Raw genomic sequence first — 26,725 nt, 5'->3', positions numbered from 1 at the left:
TTTTGTGATGCGACGGACGTGAATGTTCACATTAGATTCTAGATTTAGGAAGGATGGGGAATACTGCTGTACTTTGGCCGGGGTTGTTTCGTTCCATTCCAGAAACCAAGTCACATTTGTTCAGGAAATACTTGTTTCGTTAAATGCGTCGGTTTTCTTTCCCTATGGGCTCAGGACAGTGTTCAAAAAAACAATTTTTTGGCGAAACTAAAACAAGGGGTCAATCCTGATAGAAGTTCTCTCCCGGCTAAGAGGTAAACAGTATTCCTACAAAGTAAAAGAACCAAGACAACCAGATTACTTATTTTGCAAGTATACATGTCACGATAAGGTGATGTTTGTCTGGAATTAAAAAAAACACCACTCCGAACCACCACCGTGCCATGATTTGTGTTGACTGGGGGGGGGGGGGGGGGGCTAATTTTTTGCCCAAGATTCTGTGTGGCTGCATATTATAACCTGGCAAGCACTTGTTGTCACTGAACCTCAAGTGTACTCCAGTCATAGTCGGTGATATATATAATGATGATACTAAAAAAATTAGGAGCGAAGAGTAAATATACGGCCTCTGTCCGACTAGCGCGGTAAATGCTTAAATCTAGAAATGCTGAAACCAGCCAACGATTCATTATCACAAACGTTTGGTGATTGTTACCTAAAGTAACGTAACTACAACGTAACTGCCTTGTCCGATTGGTCTGTTAATTATAACGAGGTGGCCGTAATATTGTAGCAGAATGCGCAACGCACAAGCGAAAATCAAGCCCTACTACAGTCAATAATGCTGAGCAGGCACTAGTATGCTGCAGTGTTTTCAGAATAAATGCATGTGAAGCAGTAAGACGCCACTCATCGAAGTGCAGCTAGCAATCGCGGAGGCGCCGTAGCGCCGCTGCTGAAATGGCGCGCGCGTGTGAGTCTGTGTACGGGGATGAGTAACGGGGCTGGGGTGGGCGACAACAAACAAAGGAAATGCGGAAGCAGAGTATGCTTGTTGGTTTATGCGTGTACCGGCAAGATGTGTCTCGCATATACGTTTACAGCGCATGAACGCTATTTTTTCGCGCAGTGCACGTACGTGCTTTTCGCTGGTAGATTGTTTATAAAACGCCCATTAATCTTCGGCATAAATGGTTTTGTGTATAATAAGAAACAGTTAAGGCAGTACCTAATATTAACATAAGGTATAAAATCCCCATATGCTGGTTGCCTAATTCAAAAATATTTTGATGGAACCCACTAGCCGACGTCACCGTCACTGCTTTGGGGTTCTCTGTCGTGTAAAGCAAATTTAAGCTCCAAGATAATTGAACCAACAGCACGGGAAATATATAAAACAAACTTCCAGTCATGTGCGAAAATTAAACTGCAAGCTAAATTGCCGCAAAGGCAACCATGCGATCGTTCGCAATGCTTCCGACAACCCGCGCGGCCGAAGGGTGTCCTCCTTTGACGTCATGACGGGCGCAACCAATCAGGGGTGTCAAAAGACGAAAAGCGCGCGTCTTTCAAACGGGGCCGCGCTTTTGGCAAGATAAATGCCACTTGGACTCATGTACGATAAATTTCAATGTGATATTCGGAATCAGCGTGCAAGAAACTATATAACTGTTAATCTAACTCAAATTTTTTGGAAAGCGCTTCAGCTTCCCTTTAAAGTTTATTTCGAAACTACCTGCTTGAAGTCTAATCTTTCCTTTCAGTGTAATATGGTTGCTTAGTTTTTTTGTGCTGCTATCTTGTTTACATTTCTGCTGTCTTTAATCTGTCGTATATTATTACGGTTGAATCTATGTTTTTGTGTAGTTTGTGATTATATATATAGTTATGTTTAGTGCTATAGTTACGTACATGTTTTTGTTTTGCTATGCCGCTCGTATTCTCTATTAATAAGTGTATTTCAATGGAGGTCCCGCGTACGGCTTCGGCCTTGGGACCTTCCTAACGGTAAACATGTGTAAATTGCTGCAATAAATTTGAAATTGAACTTGAACTTGAACAAACACATTCAGTACATATAATAGGGGATCATAAAATACGTCAGCCCAAATTACTGCTCTATGTCCATCAGATAACTTCGAAACTGGCTCAAGACATTTTTTCTCTCTTTCCCAATCTTGGCGTTCTCCGAGCGCTAGAATTACGTCATTAGAGTGATGTAGCGGCCATTGGTCGGCGTTATTTCAGTTGCAGCAATGAACGCACTCGACGGCCGCTTTTTAAAAAATCGCCCCAAAAGCAAAGCAGAAACGGAAGGCGCATCTCCTGCGACGAGCAAATCACGCAGTGTCGCTCCGTGCTGGTGATAACTACTGCTTCCACAATGCTTCCAGGCACGAAGGAGAGAGCGAAAGCGTTTATTGGAAGTGTTGCAGACTCCCTCTAAAAGTCTCCCACAGCTGCGCTTCACACCCCTCGTATGCTATGACCGCTTGACCGATATTAAAACTAAACGCAACAGATGTAAGCAAGACAAAGAACAACAATAACCGAGCTGCCAGCGGTTTTCGGTTGTTAAGTGAGGTTGATAAATGACATTCAAAGACTTTTCTGACGCAGGTCTTCATGCTTTTATAATAATTCCGAAGTGCGGTATTAGGCGACGCTTTATGCGACCAGCATAATGAAGCTAATCAACGCTTCGTGAACTCACAAAAGCATTGTCAGCAGAGGCTCCTAGCGGCATAATTATTTTCATGCCGGTGTGCCATAAAGTTACAATTTTCCTATGCGATTACGAACAAAAGAGTGCACCAGAACACCCACGATTTGCAGAAAACCATTGTTAAAGAAAATACCCCCCCCCCTTTTTTTTTTCTTCAAGCCACACAGAAATAACGTACACGAATCTTACACGAAGGCGAAGTGGTGCAAATTGCAAGTCGTTTTTATAACATTTTCGTAGTTAGTCTCAAATATGTGAGAAGTGGTGTACAATGCTAATTGACTTCCGTCACCAGGTCTGCCGGATGAGGGGTCTCGTTCAGCCCATTATTGTGCCGGACGCCCGGGTCGCCGTATGCAACATCGACAAGCACAACGCCAGGACCCAGGCCACCTTTGAAACTGGAAATACCATTCATTTCAAGGTGAGCACAGATTTTTTAAATTTTTTTTCCTGGCTGTCCCTGCTCCTTTACGCTGGAGGAGCTATACGTATTATAAAGCCGGCCGTGTTCGGTTACGGTTGAGTTGGCCCTCTTCCTCTGTTTCAATCCTTCCATGGTTCTGACGGTCGTAACTAAGACCACGCTGAATAGGGGAGCTCGCGGAGTGTGTCGACAGCGGCACAGGGTCAGCGATGGGACGAGTGAAAAAGCAGTGGCGCTGCTAAAGCTTTGGCCCGAGGGAAGAGAAGGCACCGCACAGATCACGGTGGGGCCTTTTGTCGTGATTGTTTTCAGTGTTTCTTGCGCTGTAAAAAGGCGGATTGTTTTTGTACGTAGACGACATGCCTCCGGTTCTGCAGCTCCCCACCCCAGACCTCGCAATACTTTTCAATACCGCCTCGCTATTTGCCGCAAGCACAAAAAATTGTCTGGATCTTCATCAATCCTACTGGTAGAGGTCATGAATCTGAAATTCCAGAGAAATACCAGACCCTTACCCATGGGATTAATCAAGATTCGAGTGACTTCCATCAAGAAGGCTGCAGAGGAGGATGTTTAGGTGTCGACGGCTTCGCAACATCAGCCTGAAATAGAATTCATTTGTGTGTTTAGAGTTGACTGCTTCTTTAAGCATAAGAGCAGTCAGTGTGCTTGGCTTGTAGCAGCGCTGCAGTACTTTTTCTTACCTGTAATCGTAGATTCCGCCAACCTGGCGGGCGATCGAAAAGGTTCTACGAACGTCTGATTGAATCACTGCCTGTGCAGGTGAGCTATGCGTATCGGTTTCTGCGGAGGAGACACTTCGGTTGGGCCATTCACTACCTCCTGGGTGACACCTCGAATGGCTCCTGCCCCCATTACGGCGTCGACGGAGAGGACATTGTCGCCTCTACCGTCTTAGCGGATAAGAAGTCCTGGAAGAAATGGCGCTGGCTTTTCCCGATGAGCTTGCGCGAGGTCTTCCGCTGGGACTAGGCGGCTGTCATGCCGTTAATTATTTCATGACCGCGTATTCGCAAATGCGGTCGAAAATGTTCGCAGTTATTCTGGTTTCTAATATATACTTATGCGATTTAAAGGCGCATTGCCGCTGAAGCTCGAACTGCCTTTTTGATGCCATGCTAGACCTGAAATACAAATCATTAATCGGAAGATGATTATTTGTAAAGCAATAGATATCGCTAGCTAATTCGCATTGCATGGCTTATAATGCTGATTTTATTGCTACTGCCAACTTATTGTTGCGTGCGTGTTGTGCTGCTGAGCCCAAGGACGTGGGTTCGATTCCCGGTGCCGCGGCCGCTTTTCTGATGAAGGCGAAAAGCGAAAGCGCCCGTGAGTCAAGATTTCGGCACACGTTAAAGATCCCCAGGTGGTCAAAATTAATCCGGAGCGGTCCACTACGGCGCGCCTCATCGCCTGTGTTAAATCAATCAATCAATCAATCAATCAATCAATCAATCAATCAATCAATCAATCAATCAATCAATCAATCAATCAATCGATCGATCAATCAATCTTTCATGTGCGCGTGCGTGTGTGTGTGTGAAGAGGCACAAGGGAGGACTGGCGGTGGAATAGGCGTAACTTTTTCCTGATTGTGAGGGCACCAAGAAGAAAATTTTACACAATTCTTATATCGCTGGTGGCGGGCGTTTTATTGCATACTTCAGTTTGTAAACAAAACAAAAACCCGTCATTCGCTTGTACGCGTGTGGGTCCAGCAGTGAGTTCCGCTGCCGGTGTCTTTCATTCCAGACTTGTTGTCTCGGATTCTGTGTCCCTCCGAACTCCGTTTCTTCCGTGCCCTGCTTCTTGAGGGACCTACGTGCAGGAGAACGTAAACGTCATATTTTATGCTTTCAGGCGCCGTTTATTTCGTTGTAGTCGTGCCTGCAGTAGGCAATTCTTGAATATGCCACAAATGTTGTTAAAAATTCAGGTTGCAAAAATTCGTAAATTTGTAAAACGTTTGTAAAAATTATTTCCTTACTGAACTACCAGCATTGGTTTTGTGACATTCGTGCTTTCGTGTATTTAGACATTAAAGGGACACTGAAGGCAACCAGGAAGTTGGTTTCAAGAGAAAGCCTAACCTACATGTAGCCATTTTAGCGCTGGTTCGGTGCCGAAATATGCCTTAATTGCTGAGAAATCGCTAATCAAACGCTGATAAAACGTGACGCAACCAACGACTGCAGTCGCGATTTGTGTCACGATTAACCGGAAGCATATAGCGGTATAGGAGCAACCGAATACAACGCTACCACAAACCGAGCGGCTCGGTCAGTTTCGGTCAAATCAGTCGTGCTTTCCCAAACTCCCTCGTCCTTTGCAGCTCCGGACCACTCAGCTAAACGTTCCTTCATGGGACCTGGGATCAGTAGGGACGCTTTATTAGAGGAAAACACATTGTCCTTTACAGGCCCAGCGAATGTTGACGTCGAACAAACCACTCGTGCGTAGCTCGCACGCTACCTAAAAAAGCGGTACCGCCGCCCCAAGATAGACGAGTAGCGCCGCGGCAGCCAGGAAAGACATTGCGCACGCCAGATGATTTAAGCACTTCCGCTGCAAGTTACGCAGTATAGCCAGTGGCGGCGGCGGCACCTGTCTTCCCGTTTTTCCTATTCTCTACTTAAAAGAAGCTACGCGTAAGAGGTATATGTGTGTTCTCGGTGAACTGATCGATCTAGAGCAACTTGTCTTTTGTCTTCAGTGTTCCGCTAAGGGAGGGCAGAGCGAGGGAGCCCACTTGTGGTTGCCCACCTTTTTTAACACGAAAGTGTTTTATGCCGGGGAACACAAAGCTCACCGAGGTCATATCCGTCACGGAAACGACGTCCCATTGGCGCGGCGGCGCTAGGATTCGAGCCCACGATCAGTCTGGCCGCAACGGGAGATGTGCAACGCTCTGCCGACTGAGCCATGAGGTCATGCCGGGATAGCTGTAGAAACGCGCCTTATGTCCTTCCCTTTAATTTCTCCATTCAGATGATGCTGCCATCTAGGAGAGGTGAAGCGAAATAGCACTTTATGACGCTAATGAGCGCCGATAGTTGGCGCCTCCATAGGGAAGCGTATAGCAGCGGAAGCTTCTGTGTTTATCCACCCGCCGCCTCCGTGGAACGCCGCTCAGCTTGTGGAATGCCGCTGCGTTGTTTCACAAGCTGAGCTCGTCGCAACGCAAGCGTCTGGCGTACACGCCACGGAGCAGGACCAATGTAGTCCCAGCTTTTCCTAAGCGGCCCGCCAGTAGGACGTCGCTCGCCAGCAGGACGTCGATCACCAAGCACACCCACAAAAGTGCTGCCGACCTGCAAATCATGCTTCTTTCGCTGTAGCGGACCGTTACTTCACCAGGCGATTCGCTGACAATCCGTTCGGTTTCGTTCGCACGGTTTGCGAGCGCTTGGGGTTTCAGTCTGATTTACGCAATGCTCCGGCGCGTGTAACCCAGTGTCCAATGTTAATGCGTCTAACGGTGCCATACCGACGAAATATAAATAGCGATGTGCAAGTTCATGTCGATGCACAATAAACATTCAAATGAACATTCCTGTGAAGGCACATTTCACTTTCGTGTTTTACCAATTCTTATGAAAGAAGGATCAGCCACATTTTTTATGTGTTGGATGGAGTATAAAAGTATTTTCGAATAAAAAGGGTTTGTGAAATATTTTTTTCGCACCAAGGTTCTTTTTGTCACGTCGACACCACTTTAGTTTCTTCATTAGGATAAATCCGGCGAAATTTTGTTAATTACTGCCTCTGGGATTACGCCACACTATCACATCCTTAAGAATAGTGAAAACCATGGTTTCCTCAATCGCGGAAATTAAGCTGATGGCCCCGCAAAGCAACATCGGTACGGTGCCCAGTAGCTCACCACCTTTTCTTCTTTTCTTTAACAGCAACCTTGAGGGAAGTTTTCAATGGAGCGGGACTGAATGCTGTCTGTATGGTGGCCCTAATTCTGTTTTAGTGAAGAGATCCACACCCACACACGCCCACACGCGCGCACACAGACAGACAGACAGACAGACAGACAGACAGACAGACAGACAGACAGACAGACAGACAGACAGACAGACAGACAGAGAGAGAGAGAGAGAGAGAGAGAGAGAGAGAGAGAGAGAGAGAGAGAGAGAGAGAGAGAGAGAGAGAGACGCAGACTTACTTCGAAGACGCAGAATCGCATGCACGCGTCGTGGGTCTTGAACACGTTGCCGTTATCACCGCAGCCTCCGTAGAGGAACTGTTTGCAGAGCAAGAACTCCGTGTCGTAGAACCACCTCGGCTTGTAGTCTCTGCAGCGGCCGTGCTGAGGCTTCAGAAAGCACTTGTTCTTCACTCGCTGGTCGGTCGGGTAAGGCCGGTCCTGCTCATCGTCCGACATCCGCCTCGCCTCGAGCTTTCCTGGGAGGCGGCGCAGAATCTCGTTTTCACGCATGCGCGCGGGTAGGAAAATGCACGTGCGTTAAGCGAGTTAAACGTACACATCCTCTGACTGATCGGTTAATTCGTTGACTGGCTTCTTAATAAATTACTTCACAACGCGTTGTATATCCACTTCAGGGGTTTGTCAGAGTAGCAAAGCTGGTTCAAAGCAGCGAATGTTCATTTGAGAAGGAGGGCAGCGACCAAGTAATGAAAATAAAGAAAAACTTAAAAGACGTTTCGGCTCCCGCACGAGAGCCTTGTTCATAATTCAGAGGGTAGGTCATTGTGAACAAGGCTCTCGGGCGGGAGCCGAAACGTCTTTTAAGCTTTTTTTTTTTCATTACTTGGTCCGTGCCCTCTTTCTCTCTCGAATGTACCCTCCCGACCAGACGGGCATCCGTCAAACCATTGACTTCAGCGAACGTTCACGAAACGAATCACATTCCGATATTTAAACTCCCCATGCTAACTCCCAAGCTCGCGCGCTCATATAGTAAAAAATAGTGCGTAATAAAAAACTTGATAAGTTCAGGAACCAATGTAAATATAATTTGTAAATGCCCAAAAAGAACACAGAAAAAACTGGCGAGGCTTGCACAGTCGCGAAAGGTTTAAACTATAGCGAAGCTGCAGGATTTCTTTATACGTGAGCACTTAAGGACACATCACCACGCATTTGTACAAGTTTAAAATTGTTTAATTACATGTTCCGTCGTTGCTATGCACTGTGCTTTGTCGTCGTTTTGCACTGTGCATATTCATCGTAATGTGCATCTATATTACGTGTGCAGTAGCCAAGTATTGCGTGTGCAGTAGCGCTTGACGACAGCTGGGGCGCAGCGGCGGCACGTACGTACACGGCGCATGCGCGGCGTTCCTAGAGTTGCATGGAGGTTCCTTGGAGCAGGTGTTGCACCAGCTGTGGCGTTGTTGGTTGCTAGGGAACGCGAGACGCTCCTCGAGGTTTTCGAGTTTTTTTTTTTTTTAAACCCCTGCGCGCACCGGGGACGCTCGGAGGCCGCCGCGAGGCACACGCGTTCACGAGCGCTAACATTTTCTTTGTATTTTTAACGCGTTGCATGCCACACATTACGGTCAGCTACAACAGCTCCACTGTTAAAAGTTTAGTGTCATAATGTTCGAGTCTTCAGCCCCCCTCTCCCCCCCCCCCCCCCCCCGATTTTCCTGTGACAAAATACGAACACTGTGGTACCGGACGAACGATCCGAAAGGCTGGTGTGGACAACTTCCGAGTAGTGCGTGCACACCGCAAGAGGGGTCATGTAACAGAGGAATGAAGGCAAACCTATTCGCAGGCAAACATTTAGCACTTAAGCGTGACACTGAGGTCTGACGGGAACCGTGGTAACAAGAACCACAGTTTCGCGCATCGTATTTTTATCTAATTTGTGTACTAATGCGGCAGCATATAACCTTACGGCGCGTCTCCGTGTCACCAACCTTACGTCTCATGGATTGCATTGAAGTATCCCACTTTTAGTTTTCTATTTTGGCGTTAATCGCGCAGGGGGACCTGAATTAGGTAGGCTTTTATTATTTCTTAGTCCATTTTTTCAAGGGAGCTTCGCTGTCATACACGGATGCATTAGTTGGAAGACATTTCTCTAAGGGCATTACGAGCAGATTTATACCAAAATATAAAGGGTCATGGGCCTTTTATTAAACAGTTTCAAAAGACCTCCTGCACTCCTGCGTAGTGCTATACAACAGGAATTGCATGTATTAACTTGACCAATCATGCAACTGAAAAAAAGTTAGATCAGTTTCACACAACGTGATTCGCTGAAAAGTGATTCGCCAAAGGGGCCGTGGTGGCCTCTCTTGACTAGGTGGTGGTGGTAACACGCATTTATCTTATGTACAAGGGATACGAAGACGCCATGTTACGCTTTAGAGAATTTTGGTGTCTAGGGGAGAGGGATTAGGTAATGGGAGTTGGGGAAAAAGTATGATACATCAAGTGGTATATCTAATTGAGTATGGAATTAAAGGAAATGGTGAAGGCCAGAGTTCTCGACGAAGTTTCGTAGAGCGGCGATCAGGCGCCGTTCTTCGCTCTGATTGGAACGGCTTGGATAAAGTCAATCATTAAGGCTCGGTGGGATTGCCAATCCTACAGTTTTGAAGGCTTGTCGACAGTCGGCAAAGCGAGGACAGTCCCAGAGGATGCGTGCAATGTCATTATTGGCTGAGCACCGCGAACACTCGGGGTCATCTAGGCTGCCGCATCCTGTGACGGGAAAGTGTGGGGTTCTTGCCGATCCAGTTCTAATCCTGTGAACGATCGTGTGCCATTTCCGGGGCCAATGCTAAGGTATGACTGGACGCTTCACTCCTAGAGCCGCTCGTATTTGCAACTTCCTATCCATCTTGCGGCGGATGTAGAATTCCGAGCTCGAAGTAGGTGAAGGTTCCTCCGCTGTGTTTTCACAGTTCTCATCCGTCTGCTCATCCTGAGACTTGACAAGTTTCAGTACCAGCCTGGCCTTGATACCGAAAGTAGTCAAGAGGGGGCGCCGCAGACTCTGAAATAGCCTATAGATGGTATTCATTGAAAAGTTTAGCTGTCAATTTCTTCGCTTGGCAACGCTGGAAACGGCCAGGGACATGGCCGAAGCGCCACGAACATGACGCGGCTTGTGCCACTGCGGTCGCACGTCGAAGAAAAAAATAACACCGGCGTGCGTCGTCTGCTCCGTTTCAACCCGATTCTCAATTTTGGTGTCAACAGATATGTTATTAATCGCACTCACATTGCAGCCGAGACGTTACTTTGCGTTCGGCGGGCTAGAGCTTGGAATATCCAACCCATATCATGCGCTTAGCACCGACAAGTACCGCCTGTATCGTCGCCATCCCGCGGAGCTCGACGTAACCAGTAACGGCGCACTCACATGGTTGCGTGCATGCGTACCTCGCTATTGAATACAGGCTATGAAGAGACACTGGAAGTTTTTCTTAATTTCCGGTAATTAATGCGTTAATTCGAGTTTTCTTTTTTCCTTATTTTATATTGTGTGCTTATTTGCGGTGTAGCAACGGCCGCCTCCGTGGCAACGGCGCAGCGAAAAGATCACCCCCTACACTTTGAATGTGAGTAACATGTGCCTGCGTAGCGCAGTGGGATTGAAATCGGCTTCGTAGCGCGAGAGACCCTGTTCCTATCCCGACCAGATGATGCGGTGATCTTTTCGAAGCCTCTGTTTGGGAGCGTGACGCCGCGTTACTGTGTCGGTGGCTAGATACCGTGACACTGGACGAGCTGCGACGACAAGCCGGGGCCCGAAAGTGCTGCACACTTAATATTTGCTGCACTGACTGTCGCAATGTACGCCGTTCAACAAGCTGACGCAGCTAGAATTTCACACATCCCGAAAAAGCTCGAGCTCACGACTCCGCCAAGCCTGCAGTTGATGTGCAAGTGCACAAATAAGGGCAGACATTCGGTTTAACTTTAGCTACCTTAGGCTTAACATTGAGACACCAACCAGGACGATGTACACGCTCCTAAACACTTCGAGGCCATTCGGTCGGTCCGTATGAGCAAGATCGGGACCATAACTCCCGATTTAGTAGGCGTACGCCTTCGCTCTTGGGAAAGTTCAAATGTAATGACGGCCGATTACACTGCTGCTATCGCAGATGACGATGAACGTCGTTTACCGGCAACTGCTAGCCTTAGTTTTTTGCTGAAATGCTTTATACTCGTCACATCGGACAACCGAGTCTCCTGGACAGTATGTGCCGTTGGAATTTTCTGGTTGTAAACAACCCCACAATCCTAGTTTTCGCTGGAAATCTCGCTCCCAGTGCTCATATTTAAGCGGGAACGAGATTCCGTACAATCCCGCCACTTCATGTGCGCACCCAGCACCACCTACTAGTCCCGTTTTCGAACATTCCTTCTATGGTTTTGACCAACTGCTAAAAGAACCCCGTTGTTCGGTGTGAGTATACACCCTGCGGGTAGAATCGAGGGTTTTGGCGCGAGTGACATGGGTTCAAGTCCCAGGAGTGCCAAGGTTTTTGCAAGACCCGTGATTATTTATTTCTGCAAGTTGTCCTCTTGCCTCCATTCTACTTATTCTTTTCATATGTAAGAGTGGTTTGGCATCATTTAGGTCGGTTTAGAGGCGGGGTGCGGCATATCAACACGTTCATTAAACGCTCTGCATCGCGCGTGCCTGGCTTGTACCGTACCTTTTTTCGGAGCGGAATATCGCGGCTTGGGAACGTTCTGTCTACGAGTGTCTGATCTCCTAACCGGACGTGGGCCAACGACCTCGCAAGTGGTTTTTCGCTTGAAGTCTCACGTAAACCTGACTTTTTTTTTACGATTTTCACTTTCGCTTCTCTGATCATCATATAATGCTGCTTGATTTTATTACATCGGCGAAGACGGCGTCCCCAATTATGGTGGTCGACGGCAACGACAGAGCAGTGGCGCTAGAGCTCCTTCATAACGCCAACGACGTGCACAGAGGATTTTCAGCGAGGGTGCTGCTTCGCAGTGAAGCGCCCCCATAAGTGCCGGTCTATTCTCCGAAGGCATCAGATCAGTAAGCTGGAGATTGATTCGTTCAACGACTGTGCGTCAAGAAATGCACCAAAAACAACCGCTTTGAGTGGTCTGGTGAGCAATATTAGTGTGCTAGAGGAAGTTGTACCATAAACCGCTTTTCCCGCGCTCCCACTTCCTACAACGCCCATGTCCGTTCCTCTTCCGCCCTTTCTTTATTCTCGCGTTTCCCTACAGCGCAATGTCGCCAACTTCGCTACGTGTCCGAGCGCGTATCAGTCCGAGCCTATACGTGGGCGGACACCGGACGGATACTGCGGAGAACTACAGCCATTTGCCCTCCTCCTCTTCTCCCTAGCTTCTTCGCACTGCCCGGTATCAGGAAGGACAACACAGTCAGCCTAATGTTATCACCATCGACAGCACTGCGTTCTCCAATCCGCTATAGGTTGCGCCCTTAGCACTGCTTCGTACAAACTGCCCCAAAAACTATCTGCTTATTGTCGTTAAAACTAACCCCCCGACCCTCCCCATCGGCGCTTTTAGCATGCGGTTCATTGACAAGGACACTCACCTGAGAGTGCTACGCACATTACTAAGACGTACATGAATGGGCGCTTCACGCCGTCCATCTGGAAAAACTTGTAAGCCGTATAGCCGCCTCACGCGGTTGGCTCGTTCAAGCAGCGAGTCACACCACGACCCTCAACGTCTACACGCTCTAGCTGCCGTTTCCTTGAATGAAACCGAGCAACAGAATTTCTAACTCGTCGCATGCGAGCTGGGACTTGTGCGAGGAAAAAGGCAGTTCGAGAGAAAAGTAAATGCGAAGCGAGGGGAGTCGACGAAATAAAATCAAAATAATGTCGCCCCGCTAACAAGCCTTCCGGGAAGACGTGCGAATAGCGCCAGATTTTTTAGTAAACCTGTAGGCGCAGCTCTATACTGCGTGCACAACAGAATGAAAGGCTTACTAACAAGGCCTGAGCGACACATCAATGAGGACAGTGGAGCGAGGAAAATGCCTTGAATGAGATAAAACAAGTGGGGAATGAAAACACCCTGCACAGCCGTTCTTGCAACAGCTTTCGCTAAGACTTTACAAAATGCAGCGACGCATACACAGGCTTCGTGTGAAATCTGACTAGGAGCTTTTATTGAAAGGAGAAACTTTTTTAGGTGCCCCTGAGTTGAATGCGAGCTAAGATTCGTGAGCCCGAGTGAGGGCGGTAAGGTGGAAAAAATGAGCGAGACAGTTTTTTTTTATGCACTTTAAGCGTGAAATACGACCGTGAAATACGTACAGGGCGCCAAGCGTGCAAGGCTCACAACGGACGTGGTTCCAGCTTGTTTCGTAGATCTGCAGGATAGCCGTTGTGCAGGCGAGCCTTTCCCATCAAGCTAAATAAAAATCAAAGAAGCAAGTAAATAAACGCGAGAACATTTTAATGGCGTAAACTGCTTGATTCTCGTGAGGACTTTCCGCGCGCAGCATGTATATCGAAAGATAAGTCCCAGGAAATAGTGAGCGCACTTGCATTCATTTAGAACTGTTCATGTGGTCAGTGTGCGTACCTCTAATGATATGTGAGAAATAAACCAACACAGCATCCGTTAATGCGCTCTCAGGTAAAGAAACTTGCCTTTTACTTTCAGCTTTTACAAGGTCCGTGCAATTATATTTAAGCCAGGGAATTGCTGCTCTATCGCTACACGGAAAACGCTTGTGAATTGGGGAGCTGAGTTTATGCTGTTCGTGGCAAACCATGAGCGTAGCCATTCTAGAACAATAAGCTCGTTTCCGCGTCCTTTAACAGTAAATTAGCTTTGACTCACAGCAGCATCATTTATTTGCTGTCCCTTAAAGACCACAATAAAACAGGTCATTATTAGGCTTAAAGTAATTCGTAACATTTTATCGCAAAAAAAGTAACATAGTTACGCTTTCCTTTACTAGAATTTCTACGCAGTTGTGTTGCGCTTGTGAACCTTTTGTATTCTGTCACTTAATTAACAACTGTGATTAGTCTTTATTCCCGAGGTCGAAAAATTTAAGTATGCATCCCTTAGGTTCTCGCTACCTACCCTCTTTCGCTCGCTAGTATGCGTTGTCGCCCAAGCCGTTCCTCCTGGGTTTGCATAATACGTAAGAAGTGACCTTCGCAGAACCAGTACTAGAACGACGCGGCCCCCCCGATGGACGCCATCTCCCACCATCTGTACTTGATATCACACCGCACCACCTGTTTATTAACTATGCAATCAGCGTTCATCTCCACTAGTGACGTCGTCGCCATCATCGTCATCATCATTATCATCGTCACCACCATCAACAACAGCGATGACAACCCATTCGTGTCCGCTGAAAGAGGACGGCCTCCTGTTGAGGCTTCCAACCGCTGGAATACTATGAAATACCTCACCAATGACCATAAAAAGGTCCATAAAAATGACCATAAGAAAAAGATAACTCTTGCTTAATTTTTCAGACTAATATATTTTGTTCTTCTCCTGTGTAGTACTTAAACATGTTTATCTAGAGCCAATATTATATAATGTCTTACTCATGTATACATACAGTGATTCTGTCACACTGACCCGCACCTTGATTGCCTAAATTGTGGAGGACCCCTTGTATAATGATGATGATGATAAATTCTTTTATTAGGAAGGAGAGGACCGAAGGTCGCTGGAGGGGGAAGAGGGGGAATAGGGAGGGAGGTAGACGCCCACTAAATCACGCTCGCCAGGCCACTGGCAACGCCAAACTCGGCTAAGGTCACCAGGTGTTGAGGATGTTCTAGAATGTCCCTATATGTAATGAAGTCCTGAAATCACATCGCGAGCTTGTAGGCTAAACATTATACAGCCAAATCTCGATATAACGAATCACGCGGGACTGCCCAAGCGATTATAAGCCACTGCTCAAACCTAGGAGTGAGAATGACGTACCTTGGCAGTATACGCGTGTGCAGGCAAGCAAACTCCCAAATCGAAATGTTGCATTCACTTCAAAGCAGCTTTATTTGAAATCCCTTATTTTCTTCTGACTAGTGGAGTGCGCACGACGGGTTCCACTCTGCGCAGTATCTCATCGGGTACATCATTGCACCGAGCGATGAAAGTGTGAACTTTGTCGAAAATTGATGTTTTACTGCTCATCTCATCTTCTGTGCTCTGTAACCTTCGTCGCGACGATAACTGCTTCCGCTTCTTGGCTGTACCTCTAGCTGTATTCATCGTTGGATCTCGCACAAACATCGTAGCAAGATCACTCACAACGAATAAATACGTGCCCGCACGCGTGAATAGCGTGAACAGCGACCTACTCAGCGACGGGTCATTGAATGACACCAAAGAAACGAGAGCGAAAAGGGGCAAATGTGGGTAGGCTGGCTAGGCTACTGCACAATAAACTACAGCTTTGTGGTGGCCCTAGCTATTGGCACTCAACATGGTGATGATGATAGCTACTCCACTTGGGGGAACGCACACAGAAACAGCGGTTTCTGTTTCACACCAGAGTTGTGGCGCTGTTACTTTACCCGAATTCGTAATACTGACGTTCCTCAACTATACAGGAGAAAATAAATTATGTGCCTATTCTGAAATATGCCCTATACTGAAATTCGTAGTTCTGAAATATTTTTGCATTTAAGGATCCATAAATGCAAGGATCCATGCAAGGATCCATAAAATAGATCCTTACTACGTAGTTGGAACCTGCACAGTTGCTCTTGCTTGTCGTTTCTTTTTCTTTGCTTTTATATCTTATAACTGAACATGTGTATTTGGTAATTTGGTATTAGTTTTCCCTGATCTGCTTTTTTTTGTTTTGTTGTTGTTGTTAGTTGTGCTGACTGATGCATGCCAGTCACTATTTTTTTTCCTTTCTTTTTTGTTGTCTTCCCTACATGTATTTGCCCCCCCCCCCCCCCCTTATGTAATGCCTTCGGGCCCTTAAGGAACTAATAAATGAAATGAAATGAAAAGTATAGGCAGGACGGCGGGGATTCTGAAAATATTCGTAAATTTGAGAAATTCGTTAATGTGGGATTCGTCGTAACGAGATTTGACTGTATAGGCATAACAAGGGCGATTGACCAATGGTGTTAGATACAGTGATGGAGAGGAAGGAAAAGACGCAAAGTAAGGGGACAGACGATGATGAAAAGGTAGAAACCCTTGGCGTTGTAACGAATGAGGTTCACGCATTGCAACCTCATAAGAGAGAGGTGCCCCAGTATACTAGTTTATTCTTCTTTTCTTTTTTGTGCAGAATAAAGCAGCTGGCCGCGACATCCTTATTCAGCGTTCGGGGCTTCAAGTTTTCAGCGTCATGAATAATTCATAGCGCTTGACCAAACATATAGCATGGTAACACGTGACCTACTTTTCAAACAACTTCTATATTCTCATCCGCACGCTTACGACAAACATCGGGCGCCATGGGAATATACAGGGTGTTTCAGCGAACACTGCCAAAAATTCTTAAAAATAGGCTCTTCGAGAAAAAAAGAAACCCTCTTCAGAAGGAGATTGCTAGCTGCGGCGGACGCCAGATAGTATCAAGGGTGTGCACATTAGTTAGGTGGGTAATTAAACTCTACTAATTAACTTCTTAATTAGCAGAGTTTGGTGGTTATTGTCAATGGTGATTTTGTAGCCCCGGGGAAGACGATTTCATATCAGGTTTTAAAACAACGAAAAAGTCGGTGTTTAAAGCCCTGTAGCGCGAGGAAACCTGCGTTTGTTTTGCGCTCAAAAACGAAACTCGCCGCTCGATGAGCGCTGGAAGTGCTGAGCGAACGCAACGTCCGCTGGTGACGTGTTTCAATAGATTTGGCGGCCAATTCGAAATGTAAGTGCAATTTTCCCTAGCTAGGGAGCCTCGATGCGAGGCATAGGCAGCAGTGCATCATGCGCAACTTTTGCTTACTCACTGGGCGGAAGCCAAAGTCTAGTAATCGCCAACTACGTAGCTGCGGATTTTGAAATGCTGTTATAGGAGCCAACCTGGGGCTCCGCCAGTGCACTTACCTCCGGAAGCAGCCTTTAATTACCATTCACAATGCACTAGCTTTGTTCAAAGAATAAAGGCACACTTTTGTGCCAGTGCAGAGCTTGTTTTGCGTCGCCGGTATTGCGGAATGCAACACTCGAGTTATTTTTACGTGGTATCGGCTTGACGGCTAAAATCGTAGCTGACAACTTTTTGGAATTGCAGCGCGACATTGTTTTGTACCAGCTTCCGTTCCATTTGTTGTAAGAAGTGCTGACATAGGATTAGTAAATCCTGACCTCATACTTTTTTTAGCTGTTTTGAGTCATGTAACAAATATCAATGAACAAAAATGGTTTATTTCAATGTTTCATTTGGTTGTAGGCCTATTTGGGCGCTCCACAACAGTAATATTTTGGACGACTGCACAGAATATTTTACATGATGTGCTCAAATTGTTTTCCGTCCATTGCAATGCACAGACGAAGGCGCTCTTTCATGGAGTTCATAGTGGATAAAATCATCTGTCTGGGAATGTTGTCGATGGAGCTCCTCACACGTTGCTTCATATCCTCGAGGTTGGCCGGCTCAGTCTTGAAAACCTCATTTTTAACATATCCCCAGAGGAAGAAGTCCAAAGGTGACAAATCGGGTGACCTAGGCGGCCATGGTGTGGTTCCACCACGCCCAATCCACTGGTTGGGAAAGGACTCATCGACGAATTTACGAGCCAGTGAGGAAAAATGCGGCGGGGCTCCGTCGTGCTGGAACCACATTTTTTTCAGCGCAGCCAGTGGCAACTCTGAGGCAAACTCGGAGACGACGCCCTTTAAGACGCACTCTGTGTACTTCTTTCCGGTAAGGTTTCCGTCAATGAAGTAAGGACCAACAATACAGCCGTTATAAATACCACACCATACGTTTACTGACCACCTTACCTGGTGCTTATGCTCACGGAGCCAGTGGGGGTTCTGATCAGACCAATAATGTGCGTTGTGCAAATTGACATTCGAATTCCTACAAAATTGGGCCTCGTCAGTCCAAAGCACTCTGTTGAGGAATTCCCGATCTTCGTCGCATTGAATAAGGCACCAGTTGCAAAAATCAAGCCGTTTTTGAAAGTCGCTTGGTCTGAGCTCTTGGTGAAGACACACATGGTATGGGTGGTAGCTGTGTCTTGAAAGTGACCTCCAAACTGAAGCTGGGCTCGCTCCATATGCGCTGGCAATTTCCCTGACGCTTGCTTCCGGCCTGACAGCGACGTATGCCAGCACATCGATGTCAAAATCTTCGGTTGCACTGGCTGGCCGCTTCCTTCTCTGAGCATGGACTGATCCAGTGGTTCTAAACCGATTAAATATCGATACAAATGTGGCGCGAGCTGGCACACGACGGCCAGGATGTTGGGCAGCATACAGCATCGATGCCAGTTGCGCGTCCTTTTGCGCGCTCACATAAGCCAGTAAAATGTCCACTTTCTCGGCAACGGAGTACTGGAGTTGAGCTGGCGCAGCCATTTTCACAATAATAACGCGGTGGCTTTGAAACCTTGATCCTCAAATGGAAGAGGTGACACCAGTGGTACGGTCTTGGCTATGTCGCACGCACACTGCGTAAAGAAGCATTTTAAAGCGAAAAGCCGCAAGCACTACGCAAGGCCGCAAGCTATAGCCGCGAAATCCCTCCTGGCTCAGCAAACAAGCCTTTCCTTTATCTGAGGCGCTTTCTAACACGCAGCGATTATAAACGAGCAGCAGATAAAGCTAACGAAAAAATGAACGGATGGTGACGTTTCGCACTTTGCACGTCTGGTAGCCACTTAAGATGTGGTCAAGACAATAAAAAAAATAAAAGCAAAACTGTCGGCAACGTCCACTAGGGCTGCCGAAACGGGCGACCGTGTAGTGGGCGATGGCCTTTGTTTCTTGCGCCTACCAACGAAAGAAACGATAACGCTGAAAAAATACAGGAGGCGATGGCGTTGATATCAGCTGGTTCCCTAGCGCGGGGAATCACCAGCCCCTTCTTGAATTGGGCGACACAGTCACAGCAACACGTCATCAGCGGATGTTGCGTTTGCACTACACTTCCGGCGCACCATGTGCGCTGAGTTTCGGTTTCATGGGGGAAAAATGCTCGATTTTTTGCGGGCTGCAGGGCTTTACAGAGTGCCTTTTTCTTTGCTTTGAAAACTGATCGGTTATCGTCGTTTCCGTGGCTACAAACTCGCCATTGGCAATAACGGCCAAACTTCACTAATTAAAAAGTTAATTAGACAATTTTAGTTAATTAACTATGTAATTCGCATGTTTCTTATAACTGCTGACGTCCGCTGAACCTGATAGCTTGTTCCTTAAGAGAATTCCTATTTTTCTTGAAAAGCCTACCTTCAGGAATTTTTGAAAGTGTTCACTGAAACACCCTGTATTTTTAGTGCACTTCAGCCTGGGCGAAAATTCGGCGCGCTTGACTATACCAGCGCGTAAAAAGCGTTTGCTTATACAGGCGCCTATAGACGAAGCGTGCAAGCAGGAGAAAGGGATGATAAAATTTTGGAGCCAGCTTTTGTGCATTTAGTAACTCCGGGAGGGGCGTGATTGTCGATGGTTTTACCCGAAACATAGTTTAGGGTCTTTATTATCGCGTTGGGTTGTTTTATTTTCCCGAAGTGCGTCCACATGCAGGCTCTCAGTTAGGTTCCCGCAATGAGCGTATGAGGATGTGCACAAAGCAGAAACAAAGCCTTAAGTTTCAAGGGACACCAAACCTATTTTTGTGAAGTATATGATCTCTATCACAATTGAAAGGGCATCACTTAAAACACCTTCGACCGAAACGGTTTTCCTGGTATGGCCCTAGAACATTAGAAAGCGGAATTTCTTCCCTTCCTTTTAACATTTCCGCTCTCCAGTCATATTAACAGTGCTTCATATCAACTCGTTTAATTAACATTTTGACTAGCAACGGAAGCGCCGGGCTGCGTGTTTCCGAACGCTTCGCTGCACAAAGCACCCACGTGACATGTGTGATGTCACTGCGCACTCTTTTCTTTTGAGCGCCTGCTAAAGAGAGGCAACCGTTCGGGCTCTGTGGCTTCGATATGAAGTACTGCATACTTGCGCTGACGGCTTGGGTTCTAGCCCCAGCAGGTCTATCTCTTCGTTTTTTTTTTTTTTGTTTTTTTTTTCATCGTTTATACTGACTTGGAATGTTTTAGATCGCTTTAGGTATGGGGCGCAGCCTATGACGACGTTTAATTACTGTTCTGCATCGCGCGAAGAGACATGTCACGTGGGTGCTCTGGGCACCGAAGAGTTTGGAAATACACCGCCTGGCTTGTACCCATCTTGAAACAGAATATCGCTTGCGCTACTCCTATTACGTTTTCTGATCGTCCTCTGCCTCCTCTCTTGCCCTCCCTCTGTGTACCCCACTCTCCCTCCTCTTCTTCCGCTCGCCAATCCCTTACCAACTAATTCCCAGTGGTGACGATGATATTACGATGATGGCGACGACCACGACGACGATGATGATGACAAACTATTTTGCTCAAAACTGGGGAAAGGGGGCAGGGGAAGTGGGAGTAATCACCACTGGGAATTAGTTGGTAAGGGATTGGCGAGCGGAAGAAGAGGAGGGAGAGTGGGGTACACAGAGGGAGGGCAAGAGAGGAGGCAGAGGACGATCAGAAAACGTAATAGGAGTAGCGCAAGCGATATTCTGTTTCAAGATGGGTACAAGCCAGGCGGTGTATTTCCAAACTCTTCGGTGCCCAGAGCACCCACGTGACATGTCTCTTCGCGCGATGCAGAACAGTAATTAAACGTCGTCATAGGCTGCGCCCCATACCTAAAGCGATCTAAAACATTCAAATAGGAGTAGCGCAAGCGATATTCTGTTTCAAGATGGGCACAAGCCAGGCGGTGTATTTCCAAACTCTTCGGTGCCCAGAGCACCCACGTGACATGTCTCTTCGCGCGATGCAGAACAGTAATTAAACGTCGTCATAGGCTGCGCCCCATACCTAAAGCGATCTAAAACATTCCAAATCAGTATAAACGATGAAAAAAAAAACAAAAAAAAAAACGAAGAGATAGACCTGCTGGGGCTAGAACCCAAGCCGTCAGCGCAAGTATGCAGTACTTCATATCGAAGCCACAGAGCCCGAACGGTTGCCTCTCTTTAGCAGGCGCTCAAAAGAAAAGAGTGCGCAGTGACATCACACATGTCACGTGGGTGCTCTGTGCAGCGAAGCGTTCGGAAACACGCAGCCCGGCGCTTCCGTTGCTAGTCAGGCCATACCAGGAAAACCGTTTCGGTCGAAGGTGTTTTAAGTGATGCCCTTTCAATTGTGATAGAGATCATATACTTCACAAAAATAGGTTTGGTGTCCCTTGAAACTTAAGGGGACGTGCTCCTCCAAACAACTTTTTTTTTGATAATGAAGTTAGGAGGCTGAAATTTTCACAGCTTATAGAGATTGAGCTCCTCTGGTCATATATGTAATCAGATTTTGAATAGCTACTCCGGATAAAATGTTACGCAGCATGACTTTCAGAAAAATGGCTTTTTTGTACACACTTTTTTTTATAGTAAAAATTTTTTCTGAAACTTTTAAAATAGCCTAGGTGGTTCCTTATGAACTGCAGAGTGCACAAATCTACCTGAAAAAGCCTCATCATCATTTTCCTCACCACGAAAAAAAAATGACTGGTAGTGCGCCTTTTTTCGTTCTGTATATTTTTGTTTTATGACCGTCAGAAATATCTAAGGACACAAATTCACCCCTTTCCCCAGTTTTGAGCAAAATAGTTTGTCATCATCATCGTCGTCGTGGTCGTCGCCATCATCGTAATATCATCATCACCACTGGGAATTAGTTGGTAAGGGATTGGCGAGCGGAAGAGGAGGAGGGAGAGTGGGGTACACAGAGGGAGGGCAAGAGAGGAGGCAGAGGACGATCAGAAAACGTAATAGGAGTAGCGCAAGCGATATTCTGTTTCAAGATGGGTACAAGCCAGGCGGTGTATTTCCAAACTCTTCGGTGCCCAGAGCACCCACGTGACATGTCTCTTCGCGCGATGTAGAACAGTAATTAAACGTCGTCATAGGCTGCGCCCCATACCTAAAGCGATCTAAAACATTCCAAATCAGTATAAACGATGAAAAAAAAACAAAAAAAAAACGAAGAGATAGGTCTAAAACATTCCAAATCAGTATAAACGATGAAAAAAAAAACAAAAAAAAAACGAAGAGATAGGTCTATCTCTTCGTTTTTTTTTATCGTTTATACTGATTTGGAATGTTTTAGATCGCTTTAGGTATGGGGCGCAGCCTATGACGACGTTTAATTACTGTTCTGCATCGCGCGAAGAGACATGTCACGTGGGTGCTCTGGGCACCGAAGAGTTTGGAAATACACCGCCTGGCTTGTACCCATCTTGAAACAGAATATCGCTTGCGCTACTCCTATTACGTTTTCTGATCGTCCTCTGCCTCCTCTCTTGCCCTCCCTCTGTGTACCCCACTCTCCCTCCTCCTCTTCCGCTCGCCAATCCCTTACCAACTAATTCCCAGTGGGCCCCATACCTAAAGCGATCTAAAACATTCCAAATCAGTATAAACGATGAAAAAAAAAAAAAACGAAGAGATAGACCTGCTGGGGCTAGAACCCAAGCCGTCAGCGCAAGTATGCAGTACTTCATATCGAAGCCACAGAGCCCGAACGGTTGCCTCTCTTTAGCAGGCGCTCAAAAGAAAAGAGTGCGCAGTGACATCACACATTTCACGTGGGTGCTCTGTGCAGCGAAGCGTTCGGAAACACGCGGCCCGGGCTCAGTGCCGCGGGCCCGGGCTGGGCTCGGGGCTCAGTGCCGCGGGCCCGGGCCGGGCTCGGGCATGAATTCATAGGCCCGGCCGTTAATAGTTCCGACGTGAAGTGTAGAAAATAGCATAAAATTGAATATTCTGAGTATACTTTCACGCGCTTTTTGATGTTAGTTGTACACATTGTTTTAAAAACGTGTTTTGCTAGGTCTGATAGTCACTATACTGTAACTTTATTGACATTTCATCTACTGCATGAACATTTTATATTTTGGTGTGTAAGATATCCAAGATACGGTTACAAGGAATGCAATAGCGGGGAACGAATTAATTAAGCCACCCTGGAGCTGTGCACCTATGTCAATGTACGTGTATTTTTAGATGTCGAACCAATCTAAATGCGGCTGCCGTGCCTGGAAATCAAACTCGCGTGCTAGAGAAGCGTCACCGCTTAACAACCACTCCAGGTAAAATATTTCAACGCACGCACATATTCGCGGATTCAAATGGAGAGCAAAAAATTGCGCCCACCTCCCCGCGAGGGGAACCCTGTGTAGATGCAACGCATCGTGGGGTTCACTTGGTGTTTCCGTTGGATTGATTCTGAAATCGCGTGAAACGTGTCGGGAACGCGTATGATTATTATTATGTTTTATTGGCCAATCTTGGTCCATCTCTCTAAGTGGTATGCTTGGGGCTTCGCTGTCGCAACGACCTTTACTCCATCATTGTTGCTGTAAGTGGGAGCTTCTTTTCTTTTATTGCAAGTTTTAATCATTGCCCCATCATGCATTGTATCAGTAGCAACTTGACATAGTTTGAATGAGTCAAAGATATAAGGCGCGTTCGTTGCATTTGATTCTGTCTCGGTTTTGTGGCGCAGTGGGAAGAGCACCATGTACCCTCGCGTTCCGCCCACAGGGTCGTGGGATGGAAACCGGGCGCCGCTAACTATTATTTTTTTTTATAGTGTAGGGGGAGGGGTGTGGACGGACAACGCCGTATGGAGGGACAAGGCGAGTGAATGAGATGCAGTCGCATCTAAATTTTCATTAAAACCAACTTGTGACCGAAACAACCACATGAAGTTGCCAAGAGTCTGGTCATCAAAGGTGATGGTGTCTCTCGTGTAAGAATACGAGCTATTATTACGCCCATGTGGCGTGAACTGCAGACGGCGTGAGCTAAGCTACGTGTTCTTTTAAACCCTTATTTTTTGCGTTACAATTCAGGGCGTGCTTGTACAGACTATATGCTCCGTCTGATTTCCCGCTACGAAGACACTCGAACAAATATAAACAAATTTTCTTCGACGTCTAAGACCAGGCCTGGTCACACACATGCGGGCCCTCCCTAGGCTTCAAAAAAAAAAAAAAGACCGTGCCCGGGCTGGGCGTGGGCTTGAGACGACGGGCCCGGGCCGGGCCCGGGCTAGGCTCACTAATGAATGCCCGGGCCCGGGTCGGGCCCGGGCTTGGTGTTACGGGCCCGGGTCGGGCTCGGACTTCACAAAGCGGGCTCGGGCCGGGCTCGGGCCTTAAAATCAGGCCCGTGCAGTTCTCTAGTGCGCGGCGCGTTTTCGCGGGCAGAAAACGCCGCTCCATCCGATCGCCTTTCTTGAGTCACCGCTACGAATCACCGAATCACCATTACGAACTAGAGGTGATCGGAACTCTGGCGATGGACACGTCGGCCTTGGCTCTATTGAGCGGTAGCAGAGCAGCCTGTTGAGTGCGAAATCAAGACCGACTGTTCTCCCCGCGTCAATTGTAAAGCACGGCGTCTAATCAGCCGGTTTTGCTTTCGTCTAGACAGAACTGTACAAATTTCACGCCGGCTCCGCCTGGACGGAACGCTAAGCTCTCAGCTGTATTCCGTCTGGACGGAAGGATAACCCGCAGCGCCCCATTCCGTCTGGACGGAACGCTAGCCACAGCCTTTGAGAGAATGGCTTCCGAGGTTGCAATACAGATATCGTTCATGAAAAGTGGCAAAGTGGCAGCCTTTCGCGTCCTTTTGAACACGGGGCTTCTGGGATGCCTTGCCTTGAAATTGGAGTGCCTTTTGCAGCCTTTTTCTTTCCATAAAACATCACTTTCAGCTCCTTTGTGAAGAGTATATAGCCCGGTTTGCGGACCAAACAGGAGGAGATAGCTTTCAATGCAAAGTAGGTTAGCTGGTTGCCTGTATTGCACTGGACAAATTCCCTCTGCAGTGTTATGACCATGGCAACAAGTGAAGCACTCTTTTTTTAGTTAAACTTGAAAACTGAGTTTTGACTTCGTTTATGCTTTAATTGTAACCTTGCCTGGAGCAGCAACTTCGCACTCGTACGCGCAGGTGTTCATTGCCAAAAGTTTACATACACCAAGGATACAAACGAGCTACTTTGAAGCTTGGTATAATATTCTGCGTAACCCCAACTTCAATGCATGCACATTTTTTAGTACTCTTGGAATTCAGGGCATCCAATATTCCTCGCAGCACAACCAATATACACTAAACTATAGATGTATGCATTGGTCGTTATAGTTTCCCCCAAAAATTCAATTTGTTAAATGCTACGACAGTAAGGTACATTTTTAACGCATTGGTATAAATAATTTCCCTAAAACTTTTCAATTTAATAAATGCTACGAAAGTAAGGTACATTTTTAAAGCCGTCAACACGTTTTTATTCCTGACTCAGACCTGTTTGCATGATTACTCGAAGTGCACAGGAAACGTTGCGGATGAAAGCGATATGGCTCGCCCGCATCGCGGCGCTCGTATACCGCAACATGTCATACTTTGGTTATCCCTGAAATGGCCCTTCAGGTTTTTTTTTTTTTTTAAGATTATATCTAACACCACGGGAATTAATTACAGCTACTGGCGTTCAATCGTACCCGGTTGCGCAGTCAGGTGATGCTCCAACGCGCAGCAGCTACGCCGTGCGCGCCGCAGCTTTTGACGCGTCGGCCGTTTTAGCGTGTAAGAATCGCAAATCAGACGAAAAGTTAACTCCGCGAACCGCTATCAGAAGCGCGCACGCCGCTTTCACCCTCCGCAGTAAAGTCACGCGCACCACGAAGCGTTCGAAGACCTCCGCCTTTCGAGCCACGCAACTTCTCGTAATCTGGCTTGTAATCTCAGGCATTCCCATCTCGATAATGTCCGCGTTGAATACAACAGCAGATGAAATGACTGAACAGAAACTTGGTCGAGCGAAGCAGCGAAAATGAACTCTGAAAGGCGGCCGCCATCTGGCATTGCCGCGGAAACGCCCAGTCGGGAGGGCCGTTTCAGCGCGCGCCGACCGGAGGGCCATTCGCGCATCAGAATCTTTCTGGCTTGTTCTTGTGTCTTTTTCGTGCGTCTTTGAACGAACAAAGATACAAATTCCCCGCATTTCCCCGAGGGGAAGAATGTGAAAGTGCGAATGCAGGAGTTGAATTTGCGCGGTTCGGTAATGTTCGCGAAAGAGAGATCACACACACACACACACACAACTACAAAGAAAGAAAGATGCATTTATTCACAGACACCTATTTGTGTTGTCGTTGTACTTGATTGCTAGAGCGGATCTCAGCTTTGAAATTTCGTGTCAGTACTCCTTTAAGCGGGTGCATTAGCCCTTCTCACGCCCGATTCCTGGCCAATCCCCCACGTGGGTATGTGCCACGTCAGCGGCCAGGCAGCGCGCGCCCATCTCCCCCCGTTGCCAAGGAAGACGAGGAGATTCCTGGCCAATCCCCCACGTGGGTACGTGCCATGTCAGCGGCCAGGCAGCGCGCGCCCTTCTCCCCCCGTTGCCAAGGAAGA

At 47.1% G+C, this 26,725-nt stretch overlaps 2 protein-coding genes across 2 annotated transcripts in view; one reads left to right on the top strand and one right to left on the bottom strand.

Annotated features, from left to right (window-relative positions):
- Positions 1–4,367, top strand: part of LOC144179687 (uncharacterized) — a 42,211-nt gene extending 37,844 nt beyond the window's left edge. Inside the window, exons 12-13 of the mRNA XM_077708135.1 lie at positions 2,961–3,089; positions 3,876–4,367. Coding sequence (XP_077564261.1) covers positions 2,961–3,089; positions 3,876–4,085 — 339 coding nt within the window. The 3' untranslated portion in view covers positions 4,086–4,367. The remainder of the gene's footprint in view (positions 1–2,960; positions 3,090–3,875) is intronic.
- Positions 4,368–4,681: 314 nt separating this feature from the next.
- On the bottom strand, positions 4,682–13,216 carry LOC144178355 (amblin-like). Its single transcript, XM_077706137.1, has 3 exons — positions 12,668–13,216; positions 7,291–7,529; positions 4,682–4,934 (listed from the first exon to the last, which is right to left on the bottom strand). Exons 1-3 carry the CDS (start codon positions 12,723–12,725, stop codon positions 4,860–4,862), a joined length of 372 nt encoding a protein of 123 aa, XP_077562263.1. The 5' UTR covers positions 12,726–13,216; the 3' UTR covers positions 4,682–4,859.
- Between the last annotated feature and the right edge of the window lie 13,509 nt (positions 13,217–26,725).

This window comes from Haemaphysalis longicornis, unplaced genomic scaffold (assembly GCF_048455015.1).
Source record: "Haemaphysalis longicornis isolate Haplotype H1 unplaced genomic scaffold, Haemaphysalis longicornis Haplotype H1 scaffold_4, whole genome shotgun sequence".
NCBI classification, from domain to species: domain Eukaryota; kingdom Metazoa; phylum Arthropoda; class Arachnida; order Ixodida; family Ixodidae; genus Haemaphysalis; species Haemaphysalis longicornis.
Note: the sequence above shows the minus strand (reverse complement) of the source record. Positions and strands in the feature narration are given on the sequence as shown.